Source organism: Anser brachyrhynchus, assembly GCF_964034855.1.
Source record: "Anser brachyrhynchus genome assembly, chromosome: 7".
Lineage (NCBI taxonomy): Eukaryota > Metazoa > Chordata > Aves > Anseriformes > Anatidae > Anser > Anser brachyrhynchus.
Genome location: NC_137701.1, coordinates 20,112,505 through 20,134,886, shown reverse-complemented (window position 1 = coordinate 20,134,886; position 22,382 = coordinate 20,112,505). Strand labels below are relative to the sequence as shown.

At 38.7% G+C, this 22,382-nt stretch overlaps 1 protein-coding gene across 24 annotated transcripts in view; it reads left to right on the top strand.

Moving 5' to 3' along the window:
- The window catches only part of RAPGEF4 (Rap guanine nucleotide exchange factor 4), a 153,945-nt gene that overhangs the window by 77,337 nt on the left and 54,226 nt on the right, over positions 1-22,382 (top strand). For 12 of the 24 annotated variants that reach the window (XM_080600892.1, XM_080600875.1, XM_080600886.1 and 9 more), the window contains 2 exons: positions 20,038-20,091; positions 20,386-20,492. The exons of 10 other annotated variants lie outside the window; for them this stretch is intronic. In XM_080600892.1, the coding sequence (XP_080457018.1) occupies positions 20,038-20,091; positions 20,386-20,492 (161 nt within the window). The remainder of the gene's footprint in view (positions 1-20,037; positions 20,092-20,385; positions 20,493-22,382) is intronic. 2 more of the 24 variants (XM_080600893.1, XM_080600894.1) reach the window with 1 other exon arrangement.

The following is a 22,382-nucleotide window of genomic DNA, read 5'->3' as shown; positions in this document are numbered from 1 at the left end:
CCATGCACTAAGTAATGATTCTTAGATACTTTGTATCTTTTGCTCTCTAAGCATTTTACAAACTTTAAGTGCTTCTCTAAGATATTGGCATTTCAAAGCCTTGAAATACATAAGTACATCAGAGTTAAGACAGATCAGGGGTCTTGTTTGACCCCTCAATGAAAGTACCAGGTGTAGAATCCAAACTAAAAGACGTTTTATTTTCTGAAGCGGGTAGAGGTAACAAGATAAAAACATCCCGGGCTGTCCTAGAAGGTGATATTTCCCCATAAATGGGTAGTGATGCTCAGCTAAGGAGCATATGTGCTTTCAGGTCCAAAGTATTTTAGAAACTGGGCAAAGTTTTGTGATTAATATTGCTGCCAGTAGCTTGGCTTTTCTAGCACAAGAGGACTTATTACACAAAGTAACCTTCACCTGTGTAGGAGACGGAACTTGGCTGGGACAGGCTCAAACTGTTCAATGACTTTAACAAGAATAAGGTCCTTCGCAAACCATGTTAACTTCCTTTCCAAGACACACAAAAAACAGCCATCCTTCACCCTCCCACATTCTGTAGACATTTCAGTGGAGAGAAGCTGAGAGAGTAAATATGTGACAGATGCTCGTCACCTTGCTTCATCCCGGAGGATCTCAGATTGTCCCATGACAAATGTGGCAGAACCTACACAGCATAGAAATGGTTCATGAATCCTAGTTCTGATTTTGCCATATGGCCATAGTTTTCTCCAATTACGTCAAACGAAAGGTAAGTGCAACAGAAATACTTGCATAGTTTGTTTATTGTGTGCAAGCTTCATTCCTGCAGTTTAAAACTGTACAACTGTTACAGTGCTTACACAACATGTAGATCTTCACGTCCTGCTCTTTTGAATGATCTGAGAGATACTGGGATTGCAGGGCCAAATTCCTAGAAGTGTTGCCAGCTATTTGAAATACAAAGTAACAGGATACCAGAAAAGAGCCCTGAATTTGTGTATTTTGTGTGCTTTGTATGTTCTATGGTTATATATGGCTGCAGAAATAGCTACTGCATTGGGACAGGCATTAATCAAGGGAGAGGGTAGTGTTTGCAGGTCATCTTTCAATTATTTTATATCTTCATATGGATAAAATGAGGCCTGTAGGACTGCCCCCCTCCCCCTTACAGAGGGGCCCGCAGGCTATTCTGTAATGGCCAGACAAAGACTGAGTGAGGACCTTTCTGAAATTGAGAAAGTTCCTCAAAATCTTTCATGTGGTAAGAAAACATGACGCTCTTAGAAGGAGATAACATAATTTCTTCAGAATTTCTAGTCATAATGATACATTTATATATTTTTGTTTGTTTTAGTTTCCCAGGAAAGTTTATATCTATAAATAATTCGCTTCAAATGAAATCAAATATATTCCTCTCTTGAAATATGAGATGTATGTTTTTCTCTTTTAGCTTGTGCTGAGCCTTTTATAAGGACTGTAATAGATGATTTTCCATATTTGCTAATTATTTTCATAGCTTAATTTTTTTCTCTTGTCACATCTATTATATTTCTGATGAGTAACACAAGATTTTTCTTTTAATGTATGCCTTGAAATTTTCTCACCATATGGGGATGTTTGGTTTTCCTAGTTTGTTAAAATCTATTAAAAATATCTATTTGGAAAAGGCAGCAAAGAGATTTTCTTTTACCAAACAAGAATTCATTTGCATTTAGGGTTACATTATTGCACATCATTTAATGCAATATAGCAGTTAAATTGAGCATAAAATACCGAGACAGAGTATGTTGCAGCCCTCAGTTATATTTTGAGAAATGGAAACAGAATCAAATTTAAGCCATCTTACATAAGGGAAAATAACACAGCATCTGTCTTTTTAACTTAGTCAGTCTTTTTTTTTTTTCAATCTTTTAACTATTAGTCAGTCTAATATCTGTGCAATGGTCTCACTAGCTCCAGTTTTTGAAAATTCTGATGGAACAGGTCTGGATGTAACTGGATCTGCTAGGTGAATATAACCATAAAGCCAAAATGACAAAATCAATAATAATTTCAAATACATTTTTGGAAAAGATACAGAAGAGTACTTAGAAGGCAGGGGAGGTTGGGCTCCAGCATGCAGACAGAATAGGCAGTGGTTATGTCTTCATATATTACCAGCAGAGCTGGCAGCAGGGTTGCGTGGTTGTTCCCACTACAAGATCCTGTTTTTACAATTTGGCCAGTTTCTCACTGTTTAGGCTGAGTTTTTCACGCTGAGAGTTTGCTTCTGGCTGATTTTTAAATTGAAATGGATCGAACCTCTCTGACATTGAGGTTGAGGGAAAATACGTAGCACATGTTAAATAGCTTTTCCCGGTGATACACTAGCAATCCTGTCCTTTGGCTAGGAGCTTGACACTTAGGGCTTGTTCTGGCAGAAAGGAGTGCCATTTGTGACTCCCTATGGCTAAAATAAGCCATATTGTTAAGCCTTGAAAAATCTGTTGAAACAGGTTCACTAGAGGCATGTTAGAGTTAACCGCTAGCTTTTGCACACAGGCTGTGTGCATTGTGTGTGCAGTATTCCCAAACTACACCTTTGGTCCTGTGCTGCTAGGGCATTACTGTGTTGATGCTTAGCAGTATGTTTTCTTTTGCAGTTGTTCATTCTAGTTGTTAGAGTAACATTTTGATTATTACTAAGCCACAGACTGTAACTGAAAATGACGGTTGTCTCCCCTGTGCTTTTACACCCTCTACCGGTGCCCAAGTAGCAAATGAGTAAAGAAACAGTCTGTTCTTCTCTGGAGACATGAGATAAATGATGGGTTTAAAGTAGAGAACAGCACATTGCCAAACAGAGCTGTAGAGACACAGGAATGAATGTAGGTAAGAACAGAGGACTGATCCATGGAGAGCTTGAAGCTCCAGTCTACTGCGGAGCTTGGTGCTGTGAGTGTATTTTTTCTGCTGTCAGTAAATGTCTGAAACTCCTTTGCAAGCTCTGCCTATGAGATGCCAGGAACAATCTACAGAAGGAGTAAAACTCTGTGACTAATGACAATTACTCTATTTATTCAAGTGGTTGATAGTCAAACCGTTCTAACCATGCTAATACATAAGTTTTATGTTGTTTTCTGTAATGGAATCTCAATATTGCAGTTTGCTAAAAGAATCCCCAAATCCTCAAGAAACTACACACAAATTCTGCATGAAAGGAAGGCTGAAAAATGAAGTGCTCGAAAACAGAGAATTTCAAGAGTGAAGGCTGACTGAGCAGTGTTAATGAAGTCCTCTTATCCATGTTTGTTATGGTATGGACTTCAATTCTTTGTGTTTGTTATGGTACAGACTTTGATTACCTGCTCACATACATTTTTTCTGTAGCACACTCAAACAACAACACTCAAACTAAAACAACATCTCACTTCAAAAACCATGATAGTTTTCTTTTTGTACAACTTAATCTCCATGACTACTTAAAAAAAAAAAAAGCTACATAAATGTGCCATCTTTTGTTGAAAGCGTGCATCCTGAAAGGAGGAAAGTACGTCTTCATATCCTTTGTACTGAAGAAAATATACTGAACACAGAAAATGTAAGCAGATTAAGTTGTGCAAATTCAAGCTGTTATTCTTGATATCAGGTGAAGAATATATATATCTATTTTTCTGAAATCTCTTGTTTTATTTCCTTTATCTTCCCTGTATTGTCTTTAGGTTTCTATTGTGATAAAAAGCTGCAGGAGCTCCCTCTAGTGCACGAAGTAATATTCAGAAAACACATGTATCAAGTTTGTAAAGCTTACAGGCTGGAACATCCCCTTTGTGTTTTTAATGTGATGACTTCAAATTCTCTAGACTGGAAGCTTATTGGAAGTGGTTTATTTGAAGCTATTTTGTATAGTACAGCTTCTGTAGGAGGTGCTGAAATACTTATCTGAAAGCCACGTTTTTATCCATCTTCTTTCCTAGTTAATTTGATGTGATAAAATGTAGATCAATGTTTGTTTTTGTTTGTTTTTACTGAACTTCCATTAAGGCGTAGGTGCCATTCTGATTTCTTTGCATTTATATAATTGGAATGATTGTGAAAACCTGATTTACTATTTTATCAACTCTAAGTGCATTTAATAAAAATATATCTAAGATCCTTCAGTTGACAGAGAAGGACATAATCTATGTGTTAATTCTTAAAATATTGCCATTTTCAACATCGCCAGGACAATGAATATTCACTTATTTCAATTTTCAAGCACTCAAGCTCTGGGCGTTTGAAAGTATATTGTTTGTGAAGGTGACATTACAATTCACTAGTTGCAGCCTTGAAGAGCCCATGCAAGACACCAGTAATAATCATGTTCATTCACCAAATTAGCTACTATAGCAATAAACACAATAATTTCACTTCTGATTTCCCTATATTTCAATTTACTTTTCCCAGATGACCGAGGAGAAAGCTTATCTTTTAACGTATCCAGTAGAATGTCAAATGTGGAATTTGATAGACCATTAGCAGAATGCTAAGGGAAATGTTTAACATGCTCATGAAATTTGGAGACTACAAGGCTGAATAAAAAGAAAGAGCAGGAACGCAGGCAGTGTTCTAGCAAGATTGTAGGTGCAATGGCAAGGTATTTGTTTGTAAGTGGTAACGTCTCCAACATTCACATGAAAACTGTTATAACAGTTTATTTTCCATGTGCATGGTTTGTATAACTGTCCAACAATGAGACTGTATTAATTCCTAGCGTATCCTGGGTTCCATTCAAGAGCCTGTTGTCCTATATAATGTTAGCATAGCATTAAAAAAAAAAATCCCTTTCATTTTCTGTTTTAAAGTGGTTGCATAAAAGCACTATGTGCAAATATTTCCAAGTAATGTCTTCATGCAGTCCTAACTACTGATTACTTTCAGAGACCTCTCTGAAATTTTTGCACGATTTTTGCATAAATGAAAGTAATATGCTTAGAGGTCTGTTCAAGTTCTTCATTTTGCTCTGAGTGGAGGTGCTCAGGGTTCAATCATTGTCACAGCTTGTAACAATTTGGCTAGTGCAGAGGCTGTGCATATAGTCCCTGGCAATGAGTCACATGGTGACAGCATATGGCAGGAGAGATAACAAAGACAGAAGTGTGAGATGAGTAGGAGTCTGTGACAAATACATTTTTCATACGTTAGTGATGAACTTCATCATGAAAAATGTGAAGGTCTGTATGTCATCAGAGCTCTTTAATGTCAACAAAATTGTTAGTAGGGCTGCAGGTTTACATAAGCAGGTTTTGCATAAGCTAAATTGTTGCAGAACCACCAGGGAAGGTTTTGGGACATCACTGTCTCCAGTTCCAGACATGTGGAGATGATGTACAGCTGTAGGCCTCCCTTCCAAACACCAGCATGAATAGCGATGCCTCAAAGAAAAGCTTGCACCGCCTCATCTTCTGTTATCCAATTCAGCTGTCTGATGATCTGTAAAATATCCGTGATCCATGATTTCATTGTGTATTCTGAATTCTGGAGACCCTAATGGCAGTTTCTATTGGAAACCATTTCTTCTGCTGTAGCTAATCATATAATTGAGCTTCAATCTGACCAAGAGAGAACTAGCCAGAGTAGTCCCAGAATGAAACCTACAGTTGTGATTAGTGATTCTCATTTGATCTATAACAATACCAGAATAAATAGCATTGTAGAGGAGAAACAAAAGACAAAAACCAGAATCCTTGGTCCAAATTGCTGCACTTTTACCAGCGTACATATCAGAATAACTTAATTTCTGTTCATCACATACTTGATCCAGTTCAAGGATCCCTGGTCTTTTAAGCCCTTCTGTGAATTTGGAAGAAAAAAATACAAAACTTTCTTTTTGCAATGAGGAGTTTTCACTGTGATGGCCCTAAGGACAGCTCTAGGGATAAACAGAGCTGGCTACAATGACAATGAGATTGGTAAGAGAGAGGCAAGACTTCTCTTGGTAGATGACTTACATACTTGGTAGATGAGGGTAGAATTTTGCAATCTATACGTCCTAAATAAATCATTTTATTTTAAATTTTGTTCTCATTTTCAAAAAGCAGTAACAACACTGGACTAGGATTAAATATATCTAGGCATATTTCAGTTTTAAAATATAAGCTAATTGCCACATATATCTTGAGAGAAGATAATGGGAAAAATCATGAATAATACCCGATAGTACAGCACAGTTGTGTTGTCAGCACCTGAAGACAGAGCTTCTCTTTTCAATCACAACTGCAGAACATTCCTGGAATAACCACTGCCTATTGCTCAGGAATGGAAAACTAAGCTTGGAAAATCTAAGCTTGTTTGTTTGTCAGCCTTTGTTGCAAACTGTGTGTATCCTAAAGCCTTGCAATTCTGTTTTGTTCTGGGTGCTGTGATAGAAAGGAGAGAAGAAGGCCTCTACTCCAGAGACCTTGCAGTCACAGGTAAGATGGAGTGGCTGTCAGATAGAAAGGTGCTGGTTGCCTCATAACATTGTAAGGCATAGGGTTCACATGTGTGCCTACAGTTCAGCTGTGTTTCCTTACAGGGGCTTTCTGTCATCAGTCCTTGACGTGATCATCCTAGGGGACACGGAGTGGTGGGAACAAATTCAGAAATCAATAGACAAATGAAAACCTAAGTGGTACATATTTCTTTGATTTAGTGTTTGAAGGGAATCTAACTCACAATTTCCATTTGTCAGAGTAGCAATGCTGAATAAGAACAGTAAGCAAGTACTCAGCTCCTCCCTGGGTAACCTTCTCCCCATAGTAGGGTTGCAGAGGTGCTTGGGGGGCAATGTGGGAAGGCAATTTGGCTGTAGAGACATTTTCCTTTTCTTGGAAGGAAGTGTGTTTTCCCACCTCTTGCCTAGTTGAATGAGTATTATAGTTTAGATAAATAAAATACAGTGAATAAAGAAAAAATAAAAAATTCCTAGAAGATGCTAGAATTTGTAGAACACTGAATATTGCGAAGCAGCTATGGGAAGTTCTTTCAAAATGAAAAATCACTCTTACTTTCACTTGTGTGCAGAAAAATAGCATGTTGCCTCGCCTGCCAGTGCTGGCAAGGGCAGTCTGATAATATATACCGTGGAGTCACATTTGATGACTCTTGCTCCTTGGCTGTGTCTTCTGTGTGATTCTGTCCCAACCCATAAAAACATGCACATATGCTCCATTTATCTCTTGCAATTGAAAGGCAGAAAGAGTGGGTAATTATACTGAGAAAAAAAGATAGTCCTTTTCAAGGTTCATGTCTTCAGACAAGTCAAGCGTATACAAGTAACACATTTGGCACTTATATTTGAAACAGCAAAATGAATTTTTTGAATCTTGTAATTATTTTCTCAAGTTTGGCAGAAAAATTGGATCAGGGATCTTAAAATCAGATTCCATATAGTCACTCATATCATCACTCACAGAGCATTTTGACTTCTTTTCCTACAATGCATGCAGGAAATTAGTATTCCAGAAAGTCAAATATAGTTCTGAGTCAGTAAGAAGTAATCAATGTGTCTGATCTGATCATTTAGCAGCATCTTTTTATAGTTGAGTACAGATGACAAAAATTTGAGAGGTTAATAAATGGTGGAGAAAAGTAAGCTATCCAGTGACTTTGTTTTTCTTTTTGTGTTACTGGGACATGAGCCCGGAGCCCATTGTAGTGGCTCCACACAGAGTACCACCACCAAAATACGTTTGGTCTGTGGTGCTCAGTTAGAGCCATTCTGAATGAGAAATGCTGAAGCAAAAATGTCAGATATCTACAACAGAGCTGAAAATGTAATTGGACCATTATTTCCAGTGATTGTTAAAAGCAAGTACTGTTCAGGTATTTAAAGATTTATGATTTATGACTTTTCATTATTTATTCCTTTTGTAAATTTCCTTCTGGAAGAAAGCTTGGCACAAGAATGTGAACGTTTGATCTCTGTGTGTTTTATCATCAGTGATGCAGCTGTCTTAAAATTAAAGATAGCAGTTAGTGAGGAAATAGGAATACACATAGCTGACTTGGCTAGCAGATAAATGAAAAGAATACATAATTTAGGTTCCAAAATAAGAATGCAAAAAAAAGCATACTTCTAATACCAGTTGTTAATACTGCTGCTAATTAGGTTTACTCAGTCACACTTGTTTTCATCTTAGGAAATGATCTTATATAAACAATTTGTGTAATAACCTTAAATATGAACTGGATGGAGAAAGAGCCAGTAACTTAATGGGGAGAATTATGGTTAAGACTTCGTAGTAACTGGACCTCCCAGTACTGCTTTGCCCACTCTCCCTCTTTTTAAGGTAGCTGACTTCAAAAGCATGAATCTGAGGAGGCATATAGAAGCATCTTCGTTTGTGCCACTCTCTTCCCTCATAGCCTTTTGCACAGTGGCACAGCTGTTTACTTCTCCTCTGAACCCATTTTCTGGCCCAGTCCACCCGTGAGCCCGATGAATGCCAGCAGTGGCACTAGGGGAAGGGGCAGGAGCGGGTGGCTGGGAAGTAGTACAGCGGTGGGAGCAGCAGATCCTGCCCAGGGAGAACCGCGGTGCTGTGGCCGCCCTTCCATGGCAGCTCCTGGTGACCTGTGCCGGGACTGTGGGGCCTATTGCCTTCTCGCTGCGTCTGGCTGCATGGGCCCTCTTCTCAGTCATGCTGATGCTCCTGCCTGCCCTGTGGTAAGGGAGCAGAACTGTCAGAAGCATGTCAACTTTTTCTTCTGAGCTTAATTTTCTGCTGTTTAAGCTGAAAATTAGCTTCCTGGCCAGCGCCAGAACAAGCCATGGGACAGCCTGGATGTGGGGTTCAAGGAGGGGCCGGACCACAGCAGTCGTGCTTAAGGCTGCTGTGATGTCTGAGGCCTTAGATGTCTAACCTCCGCACAAAGTGCTGCCAGGTCTCTCAGCTATGGCCTGTGAGAATCCCTCCTGCCTCAAACCTGGCGTCTCTGCCACCCTTCTTCAGCTGCCGGGAGAGGGGCAACAGTCAGGGCTTCTTTTGTCAGGCCATCTTGCAGCACTGTTGCAATTCACTGCTAAATCACTAATGAACCTGTATGGTTTCAGTCTCCTGTGACTAAATACAGATTTGTGTGATGTCTTCCTGTTTTGGACATAAAATACACGTGCAGAACCAGGCAAATATTTGTTCACCTGTCCCTCCCTACTCTTAGGTTGTCTTAATTGTGTTCAGAGCCAGTCTAGATTGGGGATTGTGGTCTACAAACTGCTGGACTCTGGCAGCTATTTCAAATGAGTAAGCGAAATGGATCCAGGAGAAGCTTTTTTTTTTGCTAGCTGCACAAGGGTCCACAAGGTAAAACAGACTCATGCCCCTTCCCCCCACCCCCTCTTTTTTTCCCCCAATTCAGTTCACAGTCACCAGATCTCAGTTTCTGCAGATTCCGGAGGAACATTGGAAAAAAGCCTCTTGACGAAACTGTAAAAGTAAGGCTTCTGGTATTCCTTTTCCCATAAACATATAGCCACTGCTCCACAGCAGTCGTAGGCCTCTCTGTGTAATAGAGTGGCTCTTCTGTCTTCCTGAGATAGTGGTCCAAACGGGGAGAAGGAGGTGGGAGAAGGAAACCAGGAGGTTGCCTGAACACTACTCAGTGTGCTCAGTTTCTTCAGCATTACAGTCGATGTTCTTGAAAGATTGTCTTTTGTCTGGCTTTTCTGCTGTGAAGTTTGGGGTAGAGAGCATGGACTGCTGCCTGGAAAGAGCTGCGTGACCTTGTGGCACTATAGATACATGGCAATCCCTCTGGGAGGATGTACCTCTCTTTCCCCAAGATAGCCTCTTAGATTGTCATGGAGAAGCTGAAGACTCCTATGTTATTGCAGAAATGATTGATTTTTTGAAGACAAACAAATCTGTGTGAATACACTAGGTGTGTTCAGTATTTCCAGGCAAGCTGGTTTGGATTGCAGTTATTAAATTTCTCCTGTAATAGCAAGCATTAACTGTTCATCTTCACACTATGATTTGCTTAACCTAATACAGCAGTCCTTATCTTTTATACAGCCCACAAAGGTCTTCACTAAAGAGTCAATTAAGCCAAAGAAGATTTGAAGATTATATGTAAAAGGAGGTGAGTGGTTGAGAGATTGCAGGGACAGAATTTCAGTTGGACAAAGCAGTATTTTTAGCAGTGATGTGAAAATTAATACCAACATTAAGGGGTAATAGGAGAAAGGGGATAGATTACAAAATGATACAATAGATCCTTTTCCATTTGTCAAGGACAGGGTTGGTTCTGTGATATCCCTAAAAGCCAGACATCACAGAATTTACAGAGCTTGGGCTACATACTGAGAGAGGTAAAAAGAGGTCATTTCTTTCAGAAACATACTGTGGTGGATTGGGATGTAAAGAGATGGGGTTAGCCAGGGAAAATGTCAGGTGGAGTAATTTCATCTCTCTGTATTAGTCTTGGATTAATTATTGCAGTGTTCTGTGAGCTTTTGTGGAGACATTTTTTTTTCTCAAGTTGCAATAAATATCCATTTAGCAACAGAAGCAGCCCAGAATATGCTTAGAGATGCCTGTCCTTAGCTAGTTATCAGGGAAGACATGCTGAAATTCACAACAATGAAAACAAATGTGAATAGGCCTGGTTTAAACAGTAGCAAGTTAGGCAGTTGCAAGCTCTGTAGGAAGTTAGGAGGGAAAAAGCAAGTTTACAAAAACGAAATCTTTATTATTCTCCAGTTCTAATTATGTTTTGCTCAGATTGGCAGGAATAGCTAGTATTATTCTTTTATTGTTTTCTTGGGGAATACTTACTGTTCACACAGATGTGCATTAGCTCATTTGTATTTTATTTACTGATTATTCCAAGTGTATTATGGAATTAATATGAAAAACAGGGCATATTAATCCATATTTTTCAGATCTAATGATGTGATTCCAAGTGCCTTTGTATGTTCTTAATCAATACAATTACTGCTAGTGAAGTATCAGAATGACACTGAATTAACTGATTGTTTGTACAGCAGTTAAGAGTTTCATTTCGTGCTGGTTAAATGTGTTGAGACCACAATTAGGTTTTGCTGTAAAAGGAAAGTTCCTCCTTACCCTTTATAGCCAATACTTCCTCCCTGAATTTATGCTGTTGGACTTTTCCTGTTGCTGAGTCAGATGATGATGTTTCCTTCTAGCAGACGGGGATTACAATGCTGATAAGTTGTCCTCAGACAGTGCACATTGCTTCTTGTTGCTTGGTTCTGTTCCTGTTAGATCTGTCTGGCTCGTCGCGTTTAGGGGAGCTGTGACGATGCTGGTGTATCCCAGTCAGAGATAGGAGATGTCTGGTGTCAGAATCACTATGAAGAAGGGCGCTACCCTAAGGAGATGACAACCCAGTTTTAAGACAAAAGCACCTAATAGATAAAGTGCAGTGCTTGATGTGAGTGGGACAGGTAATAGGTTTGGCATATCAGCAGCTGAGGCTTTGACAAGCTTTTTGTAGACATGGAGAAATAGAAGTTTTAAGGAAGATAAGAAGGTTGTTTAGTGGATATTTGCCAAGATCAGAATGCTTGTCTCTTTCACTGATGTACAAATATGTAAATTAAACAGAAGTGCTTGAATGGGTTTTGTTTATGACAGAAGACTGTAGGCTGTTGAAGTAATACTTGGCTGAAAGAAGGTTTGTGCTTTTTTAAAATGTGTTGTGGTCGAGCCATCAGTGTGGGATTTCTTTCCTCTGTTTGCTTTCATATACTACAGAGACAACCATTTACCTGCATTAGGAAATATACTGTATGTAGGCAGAAAACATCTATGTAGATCATTAAAAAATCACACGATCTCCTTCTGTGAAGTAGCGTAACAGATGATGTTGCACTGGATATTGTTAAATTGTTCCTTCTCAGTTTCATTTTTATCAAAAATTTATTTCTGAAAAGGATGACAGGAAGAAAACTAAGGAGTAGGTAGGGCAGCTGGAATCCGAGACAGGTGTGTTACACTCCTTCAGTGTTTCTTCATTTCATGTATGTTCACACAATGCACTGTCCCGAACTTGGAGAGGAAGGAACCTGGAATCACCAGAAGAGCCACAAAATGGGTTTAAATTAACTTCTCTTCCCTGCTTGCCAGAGGCTTTACATTGTTGCTGACCTCCTCAGGGAATTCAGGAGGTAACCTTCAACCCCCACTAGCCCTGTCTCACTTTGATGGTTTTTCCTTTCTCTGTTAAAAATCATTATAAAATGCTCAGGATGAAATTGTAGGCACTAGACTTCCAGGATTTCACTTGCAGCATTCAGCAGTGTTTTCAGTTGCTCGTTCTCATCACTTGTCAGTGATGTGAATAGATACTGTCATCCCCATTTTACAGATGGAGAAGTTGAAACACTTGGAGGTGGAATGACTAGCTGGGGTCATACAGTAAATAAACTGGTATCACTCAGGAGACAGTGGGGCTCTTGGCTCACTTGGGTGACGTTTTGACTACATTAAAGTCAACAGTTTCAATAGGGTCACAGTTTCACTCCTTAATTTGCACTCCATCCAGCCATCCAGTTTTGGCACCCTTGAGCTTGGTATGAAACTTGAGCTTGGTATGAAACCACATCTAAAACTGTACCACACAGTCCTCAGTGGGCAGTGCTCGTGGCTGAGTGTGATCAAAGTATAGGAGAGCCCATTCCATCCTGTACGTCTAGAGGCATGGTTCCCAGGAGCTTAGGAGGTGTGCACATGCGTGTGTGCACAACTTACAAAGGAACCTGGGAGCAAGTGAAACAAATACTCCAGAAGCTCATCAGTCTTTAACTTCTCTTCAGTTTGCTTTTGAATGGTTGTTGTGTACCTAAAGCATGTATGAGTGGCGAGTCTTAAAAAACAGTAACCTTGCAGCCTAATATTTATTGTACTTTTTCATCTTCAGCGTTATAGTTTGTTTCTCAAGATGTAAATAATTTCAGGTAAACATACTATTAAAGCCATGGAAACTAAGAAATCAGTAATTCTTGTAAGAGACAATGAAAAAATTATTTATTGCTCTGTAGATTTAAAAAAATGCAGCAGCAGAGAAGCCAGTAACAATGCTGGGTTGAGATTCCTTATGACAACCGTAGTCACACCTCTGTCAGAATATCAGGAATGCTCACAGCGGAGTTAACATTTTCTGACATTTTATTCAATGCATGCAGTGTAGTTATAGCAGCTGTTTCATTGTAGCAGGGAAGTAGAAAAATGACAGGAAAATAAGACATCATTAGCCATGTTCTGGATTTTTTTTGTGCACTGGTCATAGTCTGTTTCAATATTCTTTTTCCCTTTGACATTCACAGTGAAGTATCATTTTTGGTAATGGCTGAATCATTTTGTGTTAAAAGGATGGACATTTTCAGTTTGTCAAGGAAACATTGTAGAAGCGCTAAATAATGCAATTTCAATTTAACTTTCTAAAATAAATTTGCTACGCTGGTTGTATTTGAGAATTCAAAGAGATGCATTTTGCTGTTTATGCTATTAATGCACACAGCTTACTAAAGAAAAGCAATTTTAGAATGTATTTAAAAATACAGCTTTACGTTGCATTATGTTTAAAGAATACAGATTTTAAAAGTCATCATTACTCTGAATAGTTTGATAGTAGCCCATTTACTGATAGTATCCAAAGCATTTTACAAAGGTAGGAATTATTAGTGTGTTTTTGTTTTAGTATTTTTTTTCCAAAAAGGGGAAAGTGAAACATGATGTAATTACCTGTAATCTATGTGAGGTCATGCAGTCGATTTATTAAAAGGAATAAAACTGAGCTGTCTTAACCATTGGTCATGACAATTTCTACTAGTCTGTTTTGTTTGGTTTAGTTAGCTTATACTTGCCTCTGTCTATTTGGCTTACAATTGCTGTAGTTTTATGAAGTTTGTAAGATTTCTGAGATGTGATTATTTTCCTGTTTCTGTGGAGATACCATGATTTTGCAAACATCCTCTGGACTCTGTGCTTTTATCCATCCATACTTTGTCCTGCTTCCCACTTCTGCTGCTTATAGATGTTTCTTAAGAAGGTATGGTTGTCTTTTGTAAGCATGGTCCTGTGCAGACCCAGGAGCTGGGCTTGATGATCCTTGTGGGTCCCTTCCAACTCAGGGTATTCTATGATTCTGTGATTCTTTTCTGTGATTTTTGAAAAGGGGTATATAGATTTGAGAAACAGTGAAAAGAATAGAAAGGGGAGAGCTGTGAAAACTTGCTAATTTTGAGCTCTGTCTTACTCACTGGCTGTACTTCCAGTGTATTGTATTGTGGGAATGTTTTTTGTACGTTTTATTTCCTCTCTAGTGGACCAGGAAGGGTAGCAATAGCTTTTCAGGACATTTGTACAAGGAGAGTCAAGCACAGTCCTAAACGACAGACACCAGAAGACAGTTAGAGCCAGTAAGAGCTAGAGATGCTCTGGTTCCTGAAATATGCTTAGGAGAATCGAATGCCATGAGCCTGATTTGAAGCCACTTTCCAGTGATTTCAGTGGTTTTGGATTAGACACTAAATCACCAATAGGATTAACTTCTGAGGGTGTAAAACAAATAAACCTCATAGTGATGTGCCTGTTGCTGCTGCCACCTTTCAACTTGTGTGGCTTCTGTCCTTTGTTTCTTCTGGATCCCCAGCCAGCCAGCAGGAAAACAGATGTCACTTGCAATTCTTTTCAATGCCCTGGTTGGAAATAAGGGATCAACAGTACTGCACAGGTTTATCTCATCACCCTGGCAACCTCACATGCCATGCTTAACTCCAGTAAATACAGAAACTTGTTCTCTGTTCAGAGATGAGCTATGCTGAGGTCATGGGAAAGCAAAACAAACAAAACAAAACAACAACAAAAACATGATTCATTGAGGTTCACTGACTTCTATTTTATTACTTCTTAGTTCTTTGCAAGGCACGATTGCTACCTTAAAATTTGAGAGTAATATGTTAGGTTCCCTCCATGATTTGGTTCTCTAGATCCAAGTTGCTGCACATCTAAAGTATTAATTCATATGTAAATGCTCAGAAGAAACATCCCTTTACAGGGTATTTAAGGGGAATGGAAAAATATCTCTTTCATATAAGAGACATTCTTACCTTTTTGTTTAGCAGATTTAAATAACGTGACAAATACAGACCTCATGTTAGGTCTCTATTTTATTGTTATTCATTATTTATTTGTTTGTTCAGTGATGTAAGAAGCACAGAAATAAAGGTAGCCCATGCCCTGTAGTTTGTAATCTAAGGCCCATTTCTTCAGAGATGTCATGAGGTTGTACATAAAGATGCACATAAATGTTAAAGATGTACATAAAGTTATACACATGAATAAGTCCTATTTAGATCTATGGTATTGCCCTCATGCATAATTATATTTGAATCTTCAAAGGACTGGAGGCTAAAATTATTACTTACTCTGCTTCACCTCCAATTTAAAGAGAGTTTTGTGATTGGCTTCATGAATGGTATGCTTGAATGTGAATCCATAAATGTATAGTGATTAAGTTTGTTAATGTTAAACTGAAAGCCATTTTATCACAGTTTCTCTTCTCTTTCTGCTTCTCCCTTCCAACACCTGCAGCCCCCTCTTCTCCACCCTCCAGATCCATTTGCTTCATTCTTCCCTGCAGTGGGAGGATTAGCAGATCACAGTGTGGGCACTGATTGGAAAAGGGCAAGAAGTAGCTAAAGCTCAGGATGGTACTGCTGTGCTTGTCACTACTGTGGCCAGGAGATGGACAACAATTTGTATAATTGGCTTACATATTTGAGCTCTTCACCTAATAACTTTTCCCCTTATTCAGACATCCTGAAAAACGTGATTAACAAGTAGCCCCAGGTATAGCAACATTTATGCGCTTTCATCATATTAATTCTTCAAAGATACTGGAACGTGTAAAGAAGGTAATTAAACACTGCTGTCTGCTATTGTAAGGGAAGAGCTACTTCATTATTTCTTAGTGCTTTCTAAGTATCCCTTAATGGGGGATCCAAAACTGTAAAGACTCATAAAACATATCTTGGAGTTCAGTCAAATTGTGACTATTATTGTAAGATATGATCCTGTACAGGATCCAGCTCTTCTGGTAGGAAGTTGGTATAGGAACACTGTATCTGCTTTTAACTAATTGATATTACATTTCTCTGGCTTTGGAGCATGACTTGCCTTTCTATTACAAGCTCAGTCCAAGCCCTGTGATTCTATTTCTTGCATTTAATCTCATTGTTAGTGCAGCCAGAGTTCACTGCAGTATCTTTCAGAGGCTGCAGCTTTGGAGGTGCTCCTTGCTGGCCATGTCTTTTGGGCATCAATGAAACTGTTCCTCGGTAGGAGTGACTGCCTTGCTTTCTTGAGACCAGGGTTGCCGCTCAGGGTTGTATTATTGATCATCTCCTTAAGCGTCACCTTGTGGTTGAACTACATTTAGACATGCAAAGGTGTCCTTGAAAATTACACAGTACCATACAGTGAGAGTAAAAGGTACTTAGGAAAGCATCTAGTCCATCCCTGGGCCACCTGCACAATTAACTGTTCCTGACACTCCTGACATACCTTGGGTTTCCTCCCAAGCCTCCGAAGATGGAGAAACCACATCTCCCTGGCAATCTGTGCCAGTATTATGGTCCATACTGTTAGAAAAGCTTCCCCAATGTCTAACGTGAATTCTTTCTCGCAGCAATTTAAACCATTTTCTGATCTCTACATGATGGACTTGGTCACTTCTTTCTTCTTTTCAAAGGCCTTTTAAATCTGAACACTTTTTTTGTCACACTTCTGCTCAGACTTGTCTTTAGTCCAGCTGAACAACTTTAATTATTTATGTTGTGCTTTCTGATAAATCTTGTTGCTCTTCTCTGAATTCAGTTGGTTTATGTGTTTTTGAAGTAAAGTAGCCAAAGGAGAGACAGTGTTTTAGCTTAGGGTCTTATCTAGGTTGATTAAAGCAGAACTTCATTATGTATCTGATCTGTTACTGCATCCCCATGCAGTATTTGTTGCTTTCACAAAAGTATGGCATTGGTTACTCAGTTCTGTTTATTATCCATTATAAACCTTATTTCTTTGTCTTTAGAACTGCTACTATAAGATACTTTTTCCCTATTCTTTCTCTAGCAGATTATGCCTGCTTCAGAAAAGTAATCAGCACTGTGTTGCATGATACCATCATATTTTTTCAAACTAATATCAAAACCATGTCAGATTATAAACTTGTTCTCCAGTGTGCGTGCAGTCCCTCCCACCCTGAAGTCTTCTGCAGAATCAGTGAGTGTACATTTGACTTCATCCTGCATTAATATTTAGTAGGATCAGATATACTGTATGTTCTTGAGAACCCTACTCAAAACAGACCTTTAGTACAACTGCCAGTTGGGCAGTGCTTCGCTGGTAATTACTTTCAAAATGTGTTTTTCCAACTGGCTTTGCACCTATTTTGTAAAAATTTAATCACCTTTGTGCAAGGGGCTATCGTATGAGCCAGTGCCAGAAGTCGTGTAAAGAGTTAGAAATCTACTGGTTCTTCCTAATCCATCAGTGTTGCTACCTGGTCGTGGAAGGAAATTGGATCAGTTCAGCATGATTTGTTCTTGATTAATATGTCACTTGTTATTCACCTCCCTGTTCTTTTCCAGGTGCTTACAAATTGACTGTTTTTCTGGGAAGACAAGTTAAGCTGACATGTCTTTAATGTTTCAGCTCTTCCTTTTTCCATTTTTCTTCTGCTGCTTAGTTCCTAGGATTTCTCAGAGATGACTGCATATGGTTCTGAGATGTCCTCAGCTGTCTTTAAATTTTTTCAGACTCTTCAGTTTTCCTGCATGAAATTCTATAAACCCAGCTGATCTGAAAATACCTTATTTACATAAATTTTCTCATGCCTTTTTTTTTTTCAGGCTGAGATTTTAATCCTTTAACTCTGCTACTAGCCATCTCTGTCACTGATCTTTTCAGTAAACGTTGACACAAAAAATAAATTGACTCCTGGCCTTTTTGAATTATCTGTCAACAGATATCCTTCTGTTGAGTAGTAGATCAACACTTTTCCATGTTTTTGTTTACTGTTAATGTACTAGTGGAGTATGTTTTGTAACTTTTTAACTCCTTTTAGCTTATTCTTGCTTCCTCATGACCCATTCAAGAAATCTAGCTATTAGTATTCCATTTTCATGGCATTTTTTCTTCCTAGTGTATTGTTTCTACTTTGATGTTCTTACTTCCTTCTGTGAGGTTCTGACAAGGGATCATTTCATGAGATCACCTTCACCCAAGACACCTTCTGCTTTCGCAGTTGGTCCTACTGTGTTGGTCAGAATCAAATGTAGAAGAACAGCTCTTCTTACTGCACTTTCTTGTGTTGTGACTTAACTTTCATCTGGATTTTTTTCCCTGTACTTTCAGGTTGAATCAGATTTCTTCTAAATATTCTCTTATATTCTGTTTCAGTTAGGATTGGAGGTTTACTGACAAATCTTCATCCATTTTCAATTTATTCAACTATTAGTTTTATGCATTTTGGAATAAAAATGTGTATTCATTTTCACTAGTCTATTGCTGTTAAAAAGTTTTGTATCTTTATGTTACATGTTTTATCTCTCCTTTGAAGTATATTTCTAACTGGAATTGAAATCTGGAAGCTAGAATGAGTATGTTGTGCTTTGTTGATTCATTTTAAGAATATAGAGTTTTAAAATAATTTTCATCTTGACTTTCATGCCAGTTTAACCAACCTCTTAAGCATATATTTACCTTCAGTCTCATTGAAATTGATGAGAATTTGAAATCCTTTTGGAAAGAAAATGGATGCAAAAATTCTTAATGCTCAAAGTGATACCTCTGACTTGATCCTTTATTTATATTCTTGTTTAAAATTTTTGACAGTTTTGTTTGTATTAGAGGCATTTTACAACAGATTCTTGCTATTTTAGTGTGCTTTAACTGCAAATGTAAACTGTCCAAAGTATGCTTCACAGGAGTTCAGAAACCAACAAATATCAAGGGATGTTCCTCCTCCCTTCTGGTAACAGAAGTGTTTATAACTTAACTGAATCTTTGAAAAAATGTTTAGATGTTTAAAGAGAAAAACCAGAGTCCTACTTTAATTGTATTGATCTGCCTTTTGAGACACTTCTTGTAAGGCCTGAGTAGAAATGAAAAACCATTTGCATAGTTTTCCATATACAGGCCTCTCCATTACAGTTATCTTATTGATTTCTGTGATGTGCTTCCCTCATCCTCCCCTTCCTGGCTGACCTGTAGTCTTCTGCTGCGTTTGTAGCTCTAGCCCTATCTGATTACCACAAGTGCTTTGTTACAGCATTAAAATCCAGTGGGAGTTAACAAACATGCCCAGTTTAAGGAGACCAGCAGCTGGCAGCCCAGCAGTATGCAGCCAGTGGTTCACCTGACCTGACCCAAGTCACCTGCTTTTACTGTTATTTTTCTTTCACCGGCCCCTTTGTGAAAGTCCTTGCCCAGGTGTCTGCAAGTGGCCTGTGTGCTCTTGTATTTCAGAAGGCTCTGGTGAGCGGCTGTGGAAGTGTTGCCAGCTAGGTGTTGAGAGTTTAGGAAAGACAGGTACTGGGAGCAGAGCCTTTTCATTGTTCCTGTTTGCGTGTTATTCCAGAAGAGGAGGTAAGAAGTTCTGTGGCAGGAGGACTGCTGGTAGAGGCAGCTGCCTGTCGAGCAATGCTGGTGTGCCCACGGGGATTCGAGAGCAGCAAGCAGAAGGGGTGCCCAGACAGCCTCAGATCTGGTGTGATGGTTGGCACTGAGCACTTCATTAGTACTTTGGAAAGCTTAACATGCATTTATTTATTCATATTCACAGGTCATGTCATTGTTTTAATTTGCCAAACATTAAAAGCCACGTTTGTCTTTAGGATGTCCTCAGAGAGCTTTTTCTACTTACATCCCCTGGACACGGCTTGGACTTGCATACTTTGTTTTTACAGCTTTTTTGTTCAGGTGTTTATTTTGTTTGTTTTTGTTGTTGTTTGTGGGTTTTTCTTTTTTTCTGCTTTTATTTTACTTTACTTCTCAACCTTTAAAATGTATTTAATTTCATTTTATTTTTCAGACACCTCTTATTGAACCTCACATCCCACATCGTCCTACTAAAACCATTACACAGGTAATAGGACATAGGTGTGCCATAGAGCCAGGCTGTGAGATAAATGGAAGTAACTCATTTCCAGCAGTGCGATGCATATCAGTTGGCATGGTGTTTTCTAGATGTGATATGTATGTGAGATTTAAAATCCACAATATTTTGCATTGCTCTGAATAAGTAAGCATCCATGCAAGAATTTTTTTTTAATTTAGGGAGAAGAGAACTTGTGCTTTGTTTTGCAGAAGGCAGTACAGAGACTGTGGAAAGTTTAAAATCTGTGTGTCTTGGTCCCTTTTTTTCTCCATGATCACCAAGGTTCCTTCAGAAAAGATCCTCAGAGCTGGAAAGATTTTGCGGAATGCAATTCTGTCCCGAGCCCCTCACATGATAAGAGATCGTAAATATCATCTGAAGACGTACAGGTGTGTGAGCTGATTGTATAGAGGTCTCTGAATTTTTATGCCTGCCATCATCTGATTTGTGATTTATGCCTTACCATGCTTGCAGGTCTCAAAAGGTCTGAAATTATCCTGTGATGCTATTTGAGTCTGGGTGTTATGAGGTCTTTAATGGCCCTGGTAAATCCTTACTGAAGTAATTTGACTGGAAATTGAGTCCATGATTGTGAACAGAGCATTCACATACAAAAACTCTTCTAAAGTTAATAACATAGTTAGCTGGGATATTCCGTGCAATATCAAGTTAAAATGTAGATTCTGTTCTCTTCGTATATTAGTAAGAGATAATAGGAAATCTCATTAATTATATTACATGACTGTACAGATTGCTACAGTAGTGTTGCTCAGTGTGGAATTTGAAAATTCACCTAGTGAGAAACATTCCTTATGTAGATGTTCTGCTCTATTCAAAATTACTTTTTTCAGTGTATTGCCAGGCTTTCTTATCTTCCTGCTGGTGGCAGCACTGTCATGCTGAAGTGAGATAACAATGGCACTTGCAGAATAGGAATCTGACTTCAGGGAGTTAGGATCTATCTCCTGTTGCCTTAAGAAACAATCAATTTGTTTTAGTGTCTAATGTTTAAATCAAATACCCAATGCATTATTTGGTGAATATTTAAATAAAAATTGGTTTAAAACCTCTGAGTGTCTTTTTCTAAATAGTAAATCATTATGTTGTTGATCTACTTTGGGGATAAGTGCATTGATTTTCCATATTACAGTCCAAAATACATTTAATGTGATTCAAGGTATTTGAAGCTTGTGAGCTGATCTATCATGACATGGCATGGCTCATTGTTTTAGAACAACTAAAGAGCATGTACAATATATGAAGACCAATGCTGGTCCAACTAACTGCACCATTTTGTCTTATGCATAACTGGGAAACGCCTACAGTTCTATCCTTGTTTTGTTGTTGTTTTTTTAAATATGGAATGCCAAAAATTAAATTGTATCCAGGTGAGGAAAAGTTTTGTCATCGAAATGGGATTTTAATTGGAAGAGCATTATTTAAGCTACGTTTCAGCAGTAATATCTACTTCCTTAGTCTCTGAAAATAATGCATGAACTGCAGAGCCATGAGAGCCTGTCTAGAAGGACTAGCCAGCTTCTCTGTTCAGCTACAGATTTGTCAGTTACAGATGTCATCAGTTAGATTTGTAAGTTTTTGATCGCATTGCTCATTTGCTTCTGTTCTGCTTTGTTAGGAAGTATTATGACAGAATTTTATGTAGTGACCAATGGGCTTCTCCCACCAACACCTTTGGGCATTCTCCAGAACTTGAGGCCTGCTGCTCTTTACCTCTGGGTCAGTCAGGAGCTGCAAGGTGACCAGTACCTAGCAAGAGAGAGCCTCAGAAACACTGTAGACCTACAAACCACTGTCCCCAGATCCAGTCTAGCCACAGTTTGGTTACAAATCAAGGAACACCCTCATAATACTCACTCTTCCTGTAGGGGCTGTTCTCACTGGCAAAGCTGTTAGACCAGTGTTAGATGATAAGTTTCATGCAGAATGCTGAAAAACTCCCATTGTATACAGGGGAGGTTTCCTCTGAAATTTGGGTTGAATGCTGTTACACCAGTGCTACAGATCTTGTACCAGCTGGCACAGGCTCACTCTGACCTTCTGAACATTGCATTTCCCAAACCACCTGTTGTTAGCTGAGCAGATTCTCACTGAACACCTTCACTAGTATTTGAAGTATATATGCATAGTTGGTGACATTGTCTTTTCTATAACAAGATCTAAGAGTTTAAGATATCCCTGTTCTTGGAAGATAGTGTATGTGATCTCTATCTTGGCTACCTCCCTTTTCATTTCTGTCTATTTATTTGTCCTTCAGGCAA